This window comes from Bombus impatiens, unplaced genomic scaffold (assembly GCF_000188095.3).
Source record: "Bombus impatiens unplaced genomic scaffold, BIMP_2.2 scf_0129, whole genome shotgun sequence".
In the NCBI taxonomy this organism is placed as follows: Eukaryota; Metazoa; Arthropoda; class Insecta; order Hymenoptera; family Apidae; genus Bombus; species Bombus impatiens.
This window is the reverse complement of record NT_176548.1, coordinates 25,294-39,101: the sequence shown is the minus strand read 5'-3', so window position 1 is coordinate 39,101 and position 13,808 is coordinate 25,294. Positions and strand designations below refer to the sequence as shown.

Below are 13,808 nucleotides of genomic sequence, written 5' to 3'. Positions count from 1 at the left end.
TCTATTTCTTAATGATTGGTGTCAGATTTTCTGCGCAAGTCTGGATATAATTATGAAAAGTTTATGACGGAGAAGAGAGAGGAGAGATTTTGTAATTCTAACAATAGTGAGATATTGAATTGAAGGAATTTTAATAAAGTTTAGCATTAATGTAAAAATTTTCTAATCTTTATTTTTCTACATGCATTATTCGCATTGCATGATTTTACAAAATATCCTCTTTTTTATATTTACTCAAATTCAAAAATTCATGTACAATGTATTAACATTAGTTACATAATAATTACATTTAACATGCGAATATAGCTTATAAGGTACAATGAATTATTTGCATTGCTAATTGTATTTTACAAAGCATAATGCAAAAGTTATTTGCTTTGTGCAATTCCCTAAGTTAGTTTTTTAACCTATGTAAATCTAACTAATCTATGTAATCTATGTAAATCTTTTATCACACGTATAACCTATATAATAATTATTAACAATTAATCAGTTTTTTGTCATTGTTCTATTAATCGGTACGATGTTAAAAATAGCAAGAAGACATTAGAAAATATTTTACACTGAAACTCAAAGTTTCCAGTCCCATGGAATACATAATACACCATCACTCATAACAGAGTAATAATGTGTCACCCAAAGCATAACACCTTTCAATAAAGGAGCTAGAATGCTTTTATGCAATAATAGGCGTTCACAGCATTGTATCATCAAATCAGGAGTTATACTGTCATCCTTATTTAAAACAGTCAACCCCAATTCCTGGACTGTTTTGTCATGTAGTTCACGTTCTACATATTTTATGCTGCAAAAAGCAATATTTAGAATAATGAACTAATTTTTTATGCTAGATTACCACACGATCTTACTTATTGTAATGATGTAATCTTTTAGTGGCTTCTTCTAAATTATCAGTAATAAAGTTTACTAAAAGGAAACTTGGACATGAAGATGGAACTATAAACTGTCCAGTAGGAGAGAGCATTAAAGGTCCTGCTTCACTGAAAATAAAATTTAATTTACTCACACTTCTTACGTATACCCTAAATTTACATTATATTGTACTTACAAATAAATTAAGTCACTATTAAATATATATACTTATAAATGAACTGAAAGAAAATATATATTAAACGTTAAATAGGTAGATGTAAGTAATACTAACGCTTCAATTACGATTTCATAAGTAGATAAATCGGCTGGCCACATTTTCGGATAATTTCGTCGTCCTCGATAATCCGAGAGGGTTGTTGTAAGTTGTCGAAGTTGACGTTCATACTGGCTAACCATTACTTTTGGCATGAATTTCCTGCACATATAGAGTACCCTGAGCCTTACCGTCACTCAATTAATGTGTTGTATTACGCACCGTCGACCAACTTTAATGTCAAGAAGCACTTGTGAAACTGCCTTTTCGAAAGCTGGTAATCTAAATAATACCACATCATACTTCTGAATGTTCTTGATTAACTGTTAAAATAAATATTGATTTAGCAAAGTGAAATATATTATAAATGTTATATAAATTTAATAATTTATTCTTACATCAAGCCAATTGTGTCTAACTTCACCTGAATTTAACATAACATTTCCCTCTACACTTATGCCAGTATCATTAGCAAAGACAAGTGTTCTATTTTTGAGTACTTCCATTGGTTCAGGATGATGTTCAGCTAATGCTTTAAAAGCTAATAAACATCCCCTGTAATGAGCTATATTCCATCCACAGTCCCATATAATATTTTTCAAACCTAATTCAGAACATAATATCTTTTCTAACTTTTGTACTTCTTCTCTCATTGGTCTACATGCTTCTAACTTCACATGTACTTCATTAATGTGTTTATCTAAATATGCCCTATAAAATCATAATTAGCTTCAAGTTTTTATTATTTTAGTTACATAAATAAAAGATTAAAATAGACTTACTTAAGAGTATCAGGTTCTGAATTAATTTTTCTTTTCATTAAAATAGATGCATAAATAGGATCATCTTCTAGTTCTGAGAAATCTATATCTTCCCCAGCTCCTTTTCTTTGCCAATATCTTGACTTGTACTTTGTACTATCTGGTGGCTTTTGTTCTTCAATTTGATCTACAAACGTTGTTGGCAAATCACATGTCTTCAAGATAGAAAGTATAGTTTGTCTTAAATCCTTTTCTTTCAACTGTATCTGTACCAAAGTAAATTTTCCAGACTTGAGTTCCTTTTCATTTTTTGAGCGTAAATAAAATGGTAAAGTGGTAGGTCTTATTGGTCTTTGCTGTTGTAAACTTTCTATAATAGAACTTAGTTGTTTTAAAGAATTTTCATTTACTGTCTGAAACATTTAAAAAAGCAAAAATATTATATATTTAATACATTACCATTTTTAGTAGAAATTGAAAATTTTCACATAGTGTAAAGAATTTATTTATACATAAGTATTTATACATGCATACACGTGTATGCAGTAATTATTGCACTTCCTTTGTTCTATAAATAATTCTAACTATAATCAAATGAACTGTGTTGCTGACGTATAAACGATTTTAAATCGTTTACCTTCAAAATTTACTTTTTATAAGTTGTTCAACTTATTATATTAAAATATACTCACTCTTTGCGTGGGATATTGTCCAAAAAGATCGGGGTGAACGGTAAAATAAAAAGGTCGCAGTGCAGTGGATATTTCACCCGTACTTAAAGCTCTTACTGCATTTTTCCTACAAAAACTATAAGATGATTGTTAAATCGACTAAAATACTAAAAAAAATGATACCATTTAATTATATTTTGATGAATTTAATCAAGTAAACTTGTTTACCATCTTCCTAATGCACAATACATTTTTGCAGTTTCCTATACTGTCATTATACGTCCATATCATGTAAACGTTTACGAGCTGAAATACGATAAATATCGCATTTACTATCCATCAAATTTACTAAACGTTCTACATTTGATAGATACAAATAATGAAGCTGACGCACATTAGCCGTGGAATATAACTTTTCAGATGTATAATCTACATAAAACCTACTGACTTACACTTCTTTACACTTTACATAACTGTCTTTACATCGCATCAGTATGCAAACTCGAGCAACATTGGACTTGAACCTCTTCTTTTTGTCTAACCAATGGTGGGATCTATATATGTATGTACAGATATGTATATATATATATATATGTATATACGAGCTGTACGCGATCAGTAAAAATAAAAATAAAATGTCATATTTGATTGGTTAAATTATCATATACAATGCGCAATATAAACACCAGTTTTAATCAGTAAAATAAGTACTACCAGCTTAGAATGTCCTAGTTTACTTATATTTTGTTTCCATATGATGCATCGCATAGTTTTAACCAAAGAGTATCCCTACTCTTTGGTTTTAATAATACATCATTAACACCGATACCTTATGCCTTATGTCATATTTGTATTATGTACCAGCTGTTTTATGTCTATACACAAATAAGTAATGGTGAAAGGAGAACATTGGGATTAATGTAATACTATAATGCCACAGTATTCGGTTTTTATATCTGTGCTTAATCACAGGTGGTCAAGCAAATAACTTATATATGTATATATATATTTACGTTATTAGGTCTTTTGAGACTGTAAAACAATAATGTACTGAGGACATTGTCAATCGTTTCATAGACGTGGTTTATTAAACATGGTCACTGAAAGAATTTACATCTGTTAAATTCGATAACGTTTAAAGAAATTTACTTTGATTATTTATCAACATGTAAATAATTAGTGCTTTAAATGTATATAAATTATCAAGAGAAAATTTGTTGAAACATTGTTGCTGCTTTGTATATAGTACTGTAAGTACAAAATATAAATATAATTATGTCTAATTAATGTTATATTCATTGCACATGATTATATTCATTCCAACTTTATGATAAAATTTATTTATTTATGTTATCATATATATAGCATATCACAATGTTTATAATTTTGTAAATGTTGTAACAATGTAATAATTTTTTAAATATTTTTAGTTTCACCATGTCATATTCTATAAACAGAAGACCTTTGCTAGGAGGTGTATCAGACAGTGAATTTGAAGATGATTTAGAAACTGAAGCTGATGATCCAAACATTTCTGTTCCAGATGAAAAACCATTCCTAAATCAATATGAACCGAGTGATAAGTAAAAACTGTTTAAAATAATTTAATTCATTATTATGAATACATAATTTATTATTGTATGAATATGTACATGTATGTATTTAAAAATTTACATAATGTTGGAAATTATACTTTGCAGATATAATCTCGCATATATTGTTTTTTATGTACTTGGTATAAATACATTAATTCCTTGGAGCTTTTTTATCACAGCTGATGATTATTGGTTGTATAAATTTCGAGAGATACAGAAAAATTCTACAAAAGGTATTAATTACACTCATATGGAAAATTTAGAAAAAAAAACTGATCTCCAAGTTAGTTTTACATCATATATAAGCGTAGCAAGTGCACTACCAAATACATTTTTTTTAATTGTAAATGCATTCATTAGTAAAAGGTAAGTAAAATAAAACTGTAATTATATAATAAGAAAGAATTAGTGCAATATATAAATTAAAAGAAATTTTAAACTATATAACTAACAACTAAACTATATAAACTATATAACAAAATATTAAAATAACAGAATTCCCTTAAGAGTAAGAATGGTGGGCTCTCAATGCACAATATTATTATTTTTTATTCTAACAACAATGTTTGTTAAAATAAATACGGACAAATGTAAGTTTAATAAAAAAATAATATTCAGAATAAAAATATATATTTTACATTTAAAGTAATATACTAACTTTGGTTTTAGGGCAGGGAACATTTTTAATAATTACTTTGATCACAGTGGCATGTGTCAATGGTATATCACCAGAATTTGAAGTATTATTGAATATTACAACATTTAAATTAGATAAAATAGTAACATTGTGTTCTTCTAGCTGCAAGTGCAATTTTTGGAGGGAGTTTAATGGGTATTGCTGGACGCTTTTCTCCAAAATATATAACAGCTATGTCAAGTGGGCAAGCTCTTGGAGGAATTATTACTGCTACAGCAGAAATATGTTCTCTTTGGATTGGTGCTAGTCCTGTACTTTCAGGTCTAGTTTATTTTATAATTGGAGATGTTATATTGTTCTTATCTTTGATTGCATATATAATTTTAGAAAAAGCAGTAAGTAATTTAGCATTCCATAATGATATTTATCATACAGGTGTTTTATAAGTGGCTTATGATAATAACAGACATATAACAAAATAATCTATTGCGAACTGAAGAGAAGACTTAAATTATAATGTCATATGGATATCATTTATTTTTTACCACAGGTATTCTTCAGACATCATATGGTAGAAAAATTGTCTGAAAATGTAGAAGCAGATTATTCAATAACCGGAGAAGTAACATTTTCGCAAGGCACTACAATATCTTATATGCGTATTATTAAAAGAATTTGGCATTATGGTATTAATGTATTTCTAGTATTTTTGATATCCTTTTCTGTATACCCAGCACTTACTGTGTTAGTGGAGAGTCAGTATAAAGGCAAAGGTTATGTATGGAATGGTAAGTTTTGCAATTGAATTTTATATAATTATAAAATTTTTATAGCTTTTTTATATGTTTTATAGATATCTATTTTGTACCTGTGGTGACCTACCTCATTTTTAGTTGTGGTGATTATACTGGAAGAATATTATCAGGTATTTTTCAATGGGTATGTATAAACGCTATTTGAAAATATATACTTTTTTGTTACTATAATAATATTTAAATTAATATTTTAGCCAAAAAATAAACCACGGCAAGTCGTATTTTTAAGTCTGATGAGAGTCATCTTTGTACCAGCTTTTATATTTTGTAATGCTCAGCCCCGACATCATCTTTCTGTTTATATTCATAATGATCTTTATTATATTTTAATGACTGTTGCATTTGCCATCAGTAATGGCTATCTATGTAATTTATCGTTTATTTTAACTCCTATGTAAGTTATTATATATACTAACTTAATAAATTTTTATTAGTTTGATACTAAGGATTTTTACACAGGGTTGTAGATTCTCAAGAGAAGGAAATTGCATGTATTATGATGGGAGCTTTCCTTGGTATAGGATTGATATCAGGTTCTGCACTCAGTTTGCTTATAGTTAAAGCTCTTTAATTGTACAATTTGTCTGAACCAAAGGAATATATAAATACTGCCCTCTATATTAAAATAAAACAGGACCACGAAACACAATATTGGATCAAATTAAATAATTTTATTTTATACTTTATGACAAAATTTATGAATGTAATGTTTGATATATCATAGTAAATTATTTTTGAAACTTCCTTTAAATATTTATATAGTAAAATTTGATCAGTTCATGAATATATAAAATGTTTTGTGTATAGTATGGAAATAATTGTGTGTGCCAAATTACATCTAATAGATCTCAAATGCTGATACATAAAGACTTAATTGATTGCATATATGGAAAGGTACAATTTTATTATACATTTAAATAATGTATTTTTAAGAAATCGTAGAATGCAATAAATTATGATATATCTTTCAACCTTTGTCAAAACTAATTTGTCAAAACTAGTTTGTCAAAACTAAAACTGTAACATAATATGATAATTTGTATTTAGCTATAAGTATTAATAATAAAAGAATATAGTTCAATTCATTGTTAATGTGTTATTAAACCTTTTAAACTAGATAGAATATTTAATTTAACAAAAAAAATTCCGTTATAGGAGGCGTTTCGTGCCCCGTGAATTATCATTGATATATTATTGAATATATTACATAATATCTACTTTTTATGGATGTTTGTAACTACATTTATATTACATACAATTTGAAATATATTGATACTTATAATGCCTACATCTAAGATTTTCTTTTCTTTTTTACTTCTTTTGCAAGTACTTTATTTATTTGCAAGTATTTGAGCATATATATTAGTGCATATATAACTAAAACCTATAAGCTTTATTTATCATTTGCATTTAATTCACAGAAAAAAGCCTGCTCACTTATTGGAGCATGCATGTATCTCATGAAGGATGTTGTTTATCTTTACTTGTTAACGGAACAAAAACTACACCTGTAAGAGACTTTTTCTTAATCTTCCCATCCTTTGTTTTATCAACCTGTACTAAGACTTGATCTGAGTTCCTTGGACCCACTGGTAACACCAAACGTCCTCCAGGAGCTAGTTGATCAATTAACTGTGTAATAAATATTTTAATGATTATATAATATATTTCTGTATAATATTAAGTCATTAAGTTTTTTTCTTACAGCTTGAGGCATTTCTTTAGCAGCAGCTCCCACATGAATAGCATCATATGGTGCTTTTTCTGGATATCCTAATCTTCCATCTCCAACTAGAATATTATACATAAATATTAGAAAAAATGTTGAATATTACATATCTTTATATGAAATATACAAATCCACATATTTATATAAAATTTAGAAAATAATTACCAACTAATTGAACACGACCGCTTTCAAGAAGTTCTGGGTTATCTCTCTGAATATTTTGCATAGCAAATGCTTTAAGTTCAGAAATATGTTCAATACCTATAGCTAATCCATTTGTTCCTAACATCATTGCCATACATGCTGTTAAATATCCAGAACCAGAACCAACATCTAATGCTCTAGCACCATCACACAGCTTATCTTCAAGTATTTCCAAAGCATATGCATGCTAAATAATTTTAATTTATCAATTTCATTGACATATTTTCTATATTATGCTTCTGTGTCTTGGTGCAAAAAGTGCCAATGTCATATTTTTTCAAAAATGACTTGAACTCAATATTGAATTTATAAGCAATTGTATATTCTATATAAGAACGGCAATTTCAAGTTCTATCTGAAAATTCTACCTGGAAATAATTATAATAGCATTTGTATGTGCTGATGACAACATTTTTTATACAATAAACACTGTAAAAAAATACCAAAGTCACTATAAAAAACATAAATATCATAAGCTTTAATTCATTCTTTTTGTTGTTGCTGCGAAAGAAATTTGAAACAGCGGGAAGTATTATAAATAATGACATCGGCACTTGCACCAAATTACAGATTTAAATTCAATAGATATCTGTATACCATATGAGGAGCACTTATAGTTGCACCATAGCCAATATCCTGTGGAGAATCTATATATGCATAGCCAGAACAGGTATAATTTCCTCTATCTACAGAAGACATTGCGTCATAAACTCTGTCTGATTTAATTATTCTTGATGCTAAATCAAAGAGACATATGGTTTACATCTAACTTTTTTTTGGTAGTAAATGTAATTGCAAAGTTATATTTATATCACTTACATCTCAGATGTTGTATAAGATCATGATTGTTTTTTGCGTGAAATCTCCCAGACCAGGCCATTTCATATGCAAATTCAGAAAATAATAAACTTATCGCTATGAAAATAAAACACGATATATAAACGTTGAGATCGTAAATTATGATTTAATAAAATAACCGGCAAGTTATTGTTGCAGTTATTACAAAATTTATCAGAATTATCAATGCAATTAAATGTATATAGTAAATAAATAAATAAAAAAAATAAATTTTTACTGTTATACAATTATATATGTAATAACGTTAAATGACAAGTAAATTGAAACCGATTAATTCAATGTACATAGTTTGTTGTTGAAAATTGATACCAAATTTGAATTTAAGTTTCACGTAATGTAACCTTTATGTTGATTTTAGTAAACCTGTCTTGTAAAAATCTAGCCAAATAAAATTGCATCATTATTGCACATGGACACATACCAAATACGAGAAACATATAGGATGAACGTAACATAAAGAATGAAGTGACATTAAATTATGCAATACAACAGAGATTGGAGTTTTACCAGCCTTCTTACCACTATTATGTCACTTCCAGTTTTACCGATTCATACCTGTTTTTACCACTTTCATGTCACATGCAACGTTATCGATTCTGTAGTATTGGCACAAAAAGTGAAACGAGGTACATTCGTCTGTGGCATTTTGTGACACGCCTATAAGAATTTAGAAACATGCACATTATTATACATACTACGATTGTACATTAAAAATTCAATATACATACGTACATATATCACTCTGTATATAATCAAGATGGATTCGAATTACTAACATAATTTTTCACAATAGGAAAGGAGCTTTAAACTGAGATTTTAAAAACAGATTTTCAGCTGAATTATATTAAAAGTGATTCTAATAATAAAATAATTATAAATCAATATGCTTTGCATAAATTATTTGATGAGGATAAAGAATTGATACTAATAAAAGAAATTTATTTTAATAGAAATGGTTAAAACCATTTGATACAAAGAATACGAAGGATTGAATATTTCATCCAAAAAAGTCTTGTACCGCTTTGTACATAGACTTATGCAGATATACTGCGCCCTGCAAGAAAAATAATATAAACAATTATATTATACTGAAACAGCCTACATATAAGAACATTTCACAATTGAAAGATTATATCTCAAACTCAATATCTGCGACAATAATTCCATTTTTATATAAGTATAACCAAAAAGACAGTTATTTTTATTTATATTCATAATGTTTCCTTTTTTACATATTTGCTTAGTGTATATTGTTTGTTAACGGACTAGTATTTCGATCCCTATATTAATTACTTATCTCAGTTACTTGCGTTAGTTTGGGTAGTTTTGTGGTAGATAGTCTGTATAATAAGCTGCGAATATATCGTATCACGTTATAATATATTACGTTATACTATACCGCGTAATAATATACCACGCTATATTTCATTACGTTATATATTAATACGTTATAATGTATTACGTTACATATTATTACAATATACAGTATTACGTTACAACGTATATCGTATTATAGTACTACATTATATAGTATTACGAATTATAGTACTACATTATATAGTATAACTATATAATACTATATAACGTAATACTATATAACGTAATACGTTATATAACATTACGTTATATAGCATTACGTTATATAGCATTAGGTTATATAGCATTACGTTATATAGCATTACGTTATAACGTATTACCCAATATAGTATTACGTTCAAAGTATTACGTTATATAGTATTACGCTATATAGTTTTACGCTATATAGTATTACGTCATAAGATATTACGCTATATAGTATTACGTTATAAAGTGTTACGTTATAATGTGTTACGCTATATAGTATTACGTTATCTAGTTTTACGTTATATAGCATTACGTTATACAGTATTTCGTTATAACGAATTACGTTATATAGTATTATGTTATATAGTATTCCGTTATATAGTTTTACGTTATATAGAATTATGCTCTATAATATAACAATATATAGTATAGTTTGTCACGTCATCGAGGGGTGAAAATGGAAACACGAGCGATCTACAGCAGCCTCGTGCAGAAAGACACCGCCCTTAGCGACGATATGGAGTCGCTATCATCAAAATCAGACACGGAGTCTTCGATTCAGTCATTGTCTGCATGATCAACGGAATCTCCTTTACCGGAAGCATGTGTGCTCAATTAGTAACATTTCTACTTCGACTAGATTTTTCAAGTGTTAACCATTATCACTCGCACCTATATTTAAGCGTATACAACAATTAACAAATTTTTAATACAACGCTATGTTATCGATACATATCGTATCATCATCGTAATATATATTATTCTTATATTTAAAGTACAAATGCCATATAACTCATTTGAAATTGCATTTCTTGAAATCAATTGCGCTATGTAATTCACTAAATCAGATAACATATACAACATAAGATATTTTATTTTCTTAATCCTATATCTCAAGAAATTAAGGAATTTTGCAAACATATTAATTTCAATATAAAAATATCTCTTCGAACATGATGCATTTCATCATCATGCAAGGATTATATGATTTGTAAGTCTGTGGGCTCAGTGGATAAGTGTTGAGAACTGATGGGGTGTTCTGACAATTATCGATCTCATTTGAGGAATTCGTCACGGTGGTGATAACGTGAAGATTATTCCGCTTCGGGTAACTCGCAGGTGTGGCCCCTTTCGGCAATGGCGAAAGTGGCGTCTTCGCATTATGTCCAGAAAAATGACTCTCCGATATGATACTCCTGCTCTCAGGTGATCCAGGCGGCGTGGTATAAGACAGATTGAACGTTGAAATGCTGATTGAGGAGGAAATGCTCCTAGATAATCCGATCATCGTGGATTTCGAAATCTCTGCTGTAGGTTTTGATTCGAAATCGACTCTGTTCTTCTGGACGGGATTCGGTTTCTTCCGGCCCAGAAGATCGTGAGAGGTTGTCCTCAAGTCGCGTATAGGCGATAAGCAGAGGATGTGAGAGGTTGTCTGATTCACGACGTTTGGTGGCGCTGAATCAGATTGTTCAGATACTGACGATGCGAACGTGGTTTTCGTCAAGTCGCGTGTAGGTGACACGTTGCGAGCGTGAAAAGTTTTTTGATTCAAGGCGTTTGGTAGCGTTGAATCCGATTGTTCAGACACTGACGATGCTAATGTGGTGTCGTCAGGCCGCGTTTAGGTGACACGTTGCGAGTGTGATACGATGAGTTGCGAATGGGAAGAGTTTTCTGATTCAAGGCGTTTGGCAGCGTTGTATCAGATTGTTCAGGTAGCGACGATGCTATTGTCACGTAAAATACAAAGAAATTTAAGAAAAAGAAGAAACTTTATTTTTTTTCTGGTTTACAATACACTTCCGAGCTCTAGGCGTGACTGTTCAAGACTGACTTGGATGATTTTAGGGGGAGTATTTAAATTCTTTTATTCGTGGGAGTGGGAAAAGGTTTCGATCATATATTTCTGAGAACGGATAGAGTGACCAGATGTTATCCCGATGTTCACTCATGCTAAGGCGCTTGGAATTTCGCTATCTTATCGCTTTGTCCAGTCGGATTTCATCTGTGTCCTCCTTTATCGCGGTTCTCATACCTAATAAGACGATCGACAGAATTCCGACCCAGTTGCTCGTGTCGTGGCATTTAATCGCCGCTTTAAGTTGTCGATGTGGGCGCTCTATCATCCCATTGGACGCGGGATATAATAGGCCGTAGTGCGCAGATGTTTGACGCCGAACAACCGGCATAATTCCTTGAATAAGCGCGATTTGAATTAACGTCCTTGATCGGTCGTAATTTTCAAAGGTACGCCAAAACGAGATATCCAGGTCGAAAGGAGGGCCGAAGCAACGGTTGGCGCTTCCATGTCGGCGATAGGAATGGCTTCGGGCTAACGCGAAAAACGGTCGATACACGTTAGACAATACTGGTATCCTTGCGAATATTGCATGGCGATGATGCTCGAACCGGCCTGCTAACGTTCCGAACGTTCCGACGGGTGAGGATACGTGCCTGGTGACTTTATTGCGCTGACACGGTATGCATTGTCGCGTCCACGTTCGGCAATCTTTATTTACGGACGGCCAGACGAAGCGTGTCGTTACCAATTTTTGCGTAGCACGCATCCCTGGATGGGAAAGTCCATGTAGCGATTGGAATACGTTGCGCCGTAACGGTTCCGATACGTACGGTCGCACGGTCTCGGCTGTAATATCGCAATATAACTCGGCGCCTTGATCGGAAAATCGTACCCTTTTCAAATGCAGCGCGCTCGAGTCAGCGTTGATAATTTCGCGCAGCACGCTATCCTTCTCTTGCGCTGCAGCTAGCGTATAGTGGTCTACTGATTTCCCGATCGCTTCGATGCGAGATAGAGTATCGGCTACGCTGTTCTCTACCCCTTTTATATATCGGACATCCTGTCCGACGTAGTCCAGATGTTGAAACTGTCTTGGCGAACACTTATCGAGATTCTGGTTGAACGCGTAAATTAGGGGAAACTTTTAAATTATATGAACTTGCTCGAATATTGTGCCAGGTGTATCGGACCCTTCCCTTCGTTGCCCATCAATATCCCCACTAGCGTGCGTTCATTAGATGCGCAGCGGTTGGCGCGTGTATGCTCTTCCGAGAATTCGGCGGAAGAAGAGTGAAGATATCGATGGCACGTCGGTGTTGCGCTTTGACAGTGTCACGTAAAGTTGGTACTTGGGTGGTAGTATGCTATGATGATAAGGTGGTGATGTGACCAAAAGTGTCCGGAGGTCGGCGGTCGATGTCTTATCACTGATGTAGGTTGAGATGTGATTGATGTCACAACGGCGTAGCGCTTTGTATTACGAAGCCGTTGGAAAGTTCCGTGGCACGTGCCGCCACAAGTATTAAGGTATGATTAACTTTATTAATGGCCTATACAGCAATTGCATTTTTTATTCAAAGTGTGTGATAAGTGATTTGGAAAATAAATAAATACGTAAAAATAACGATTTTAGAATAAAGTACTATTTCCAGAATAGAACTGAGAAGAATAATAGACACTGTAGACTGAGATTTAAAGATTTTTTTTTTATTTAAAGTTGTTTATTGAGCCCAAGAATAAAGTTTTAGGTACATATTCACAATAAACGAATTTTTGTAATGATATGTTAGGCAAAGGTATTTTTGTAATGGTATGTTAGGCAAAGGTACCGATACGCGGCGGTACGACGTAGCCATGCTGTATTATGTGTCGGCGTTTTACATTTTTCGTTGTATAATACAATTTTTGGATTTAAGCCGCTGGAGAGTGGAGGTTTTTTATGTATTTTTTGTTTTATTTTTTTCTGTCCTGAAAACTTGGTCGCAAAACAGGACGCTTCGGTAGTCTGCTTTTTGGGCGCTGTG

General features: G+C 31.3%; 3 protein-coding genes across 15 annotated transcripts; 1 reads left to right on the top strand and 2 right to left on the bottom strand.

Moving 5' to 3' along the window:
* Positions 1-220: 220 nt before the first annotated feature.
* On the bottom strand, positions 221-3,530 carry LOC100742858 (T-cell activation inhibitor, mitochondrial). 7 transcript variants are annotated; one of them, XR_004461032.1, is made up of 9 exons: positions 2,808-3,103; positions 2,601-2,715; positions 1,930-2,321; positions 1,546-1,858; positions 1,370-1,470; positions 1,166-1,327; positions 870-1,001; positions 430-805; positions 221-397 (listed from the first exon to the last, which is right to left on the bottom strand). XR_004461032.1 is itself a non-coding variant. In XM_033318925.1 (9 exons), the coding sequence occupies exons 2-9, from the start codon at positions 2,828-2,830 to the stop codon at positions 571-573; spliced, it is 1,473 nt and encodes a 490-aa protein (XP_033174816.1). In that variant the 5' UTR covers positions 2,831-2,885; positions 3,028-3,530; the 3' UTR covers positions 221-570. The 7 variants fall into 7 exon arrangements, 6 of the variants coding, with proteins under 6 accessions (XP_033174816.1, XP_033174819.1, XP_033174820.1 ...); XM_033318925.1 differs by having other exon boundaries at positions 221-805; positions 2,808-2,885; positions 3,028-3,530; XM_033318928.1 differs by having other exon boundaries at positions 221-805; positions 2,601-2,706; positions 2,808-2,885; positions 3,028-3,530.
* Positions 3,531-3,980: 450 nt separating this feature from the next.
* LOC100741814 (equilibrative nucleoside transporter 3) lies at positions 3,981-6,707 on the top strand. Of its 2 annotated transcripts, XM_024365155.2 has the most exons (9): positions 3,982-4,162; positions 4,280-4,540; positions 4,670-4,764; positions 4,844-4,894; positions 4,974-5,206; positions 5,362-5,599; positions 5,665-5,750; positions 5,821-6,020; positions 6,086-6,707. In XM_024365155.2, the coding sequence occupies exons 1-9, from the start codon at positions 4,017-4,019 to the stop codon at positions 6,195-6,197; spliced, it is 1,422 nt and encodes a 473-aa protein (XP_024220923.1). In that variant the 5' UTR covers positions 3,982-4,016; the 3' UTR covers positions 6,198-6,707. The 2 variants fall into 2 exon arrangements, with proteins under 2 accessions (XP_024220924.1, XP_024220923.1); XM_024365156.2 differs by lacking the exon at positions 5,821-6,020 and having other exon boundaries at positions 3,981-4,162.
* A 293-nt stretch (positions 6,708-7,000) lies between these two features.
* On the bottom strand, positions 7,001-9,210 carry LOC100743096 (protein-L-isoaspartate(D-aspartate) O-methyltransferase). Of its 6 annotated transcripts, none has more exons than XM_012381195.3 (7): positions 9,150-9,210; positions 8,973-9,074; positions 8,379-8,474; positions 8,157-8,296; positions 7,521-7,746; positions 7,332-7,417; positions 7,001-7,258 (listed from the first exon to the last, which is right to left on the bottom strand). In XM_012381195.3, the coding sequence occupies exons 1-7, from the start codon at positions 9,193-9,195 to the stop codon at positions 7,085-7,087; spliced, it is 870 nt and encodes a 289-aa protein (XP_012236618.2). In that variant the 5' UTR covers positions 9,196-9,210; the 3' UTR covers positions 7,001-7,084. The 6 variants fall into 6 exon arrangements, with proteins under 6 accessions (XP_012236618.2, XP_024220930.1, XP_003486755.1 ...); XM_024365162.2 differs by having other exon boundaries at positions 7,617-7,746; XM_003486707.4 differs by lacking the exon at positions 9,150-9,210 and having other exon boundaries at positions 8,839-8,978.
* Between the last annotated feature and the right edge of the window lie 4,598 nt (positions 9,211-13,808).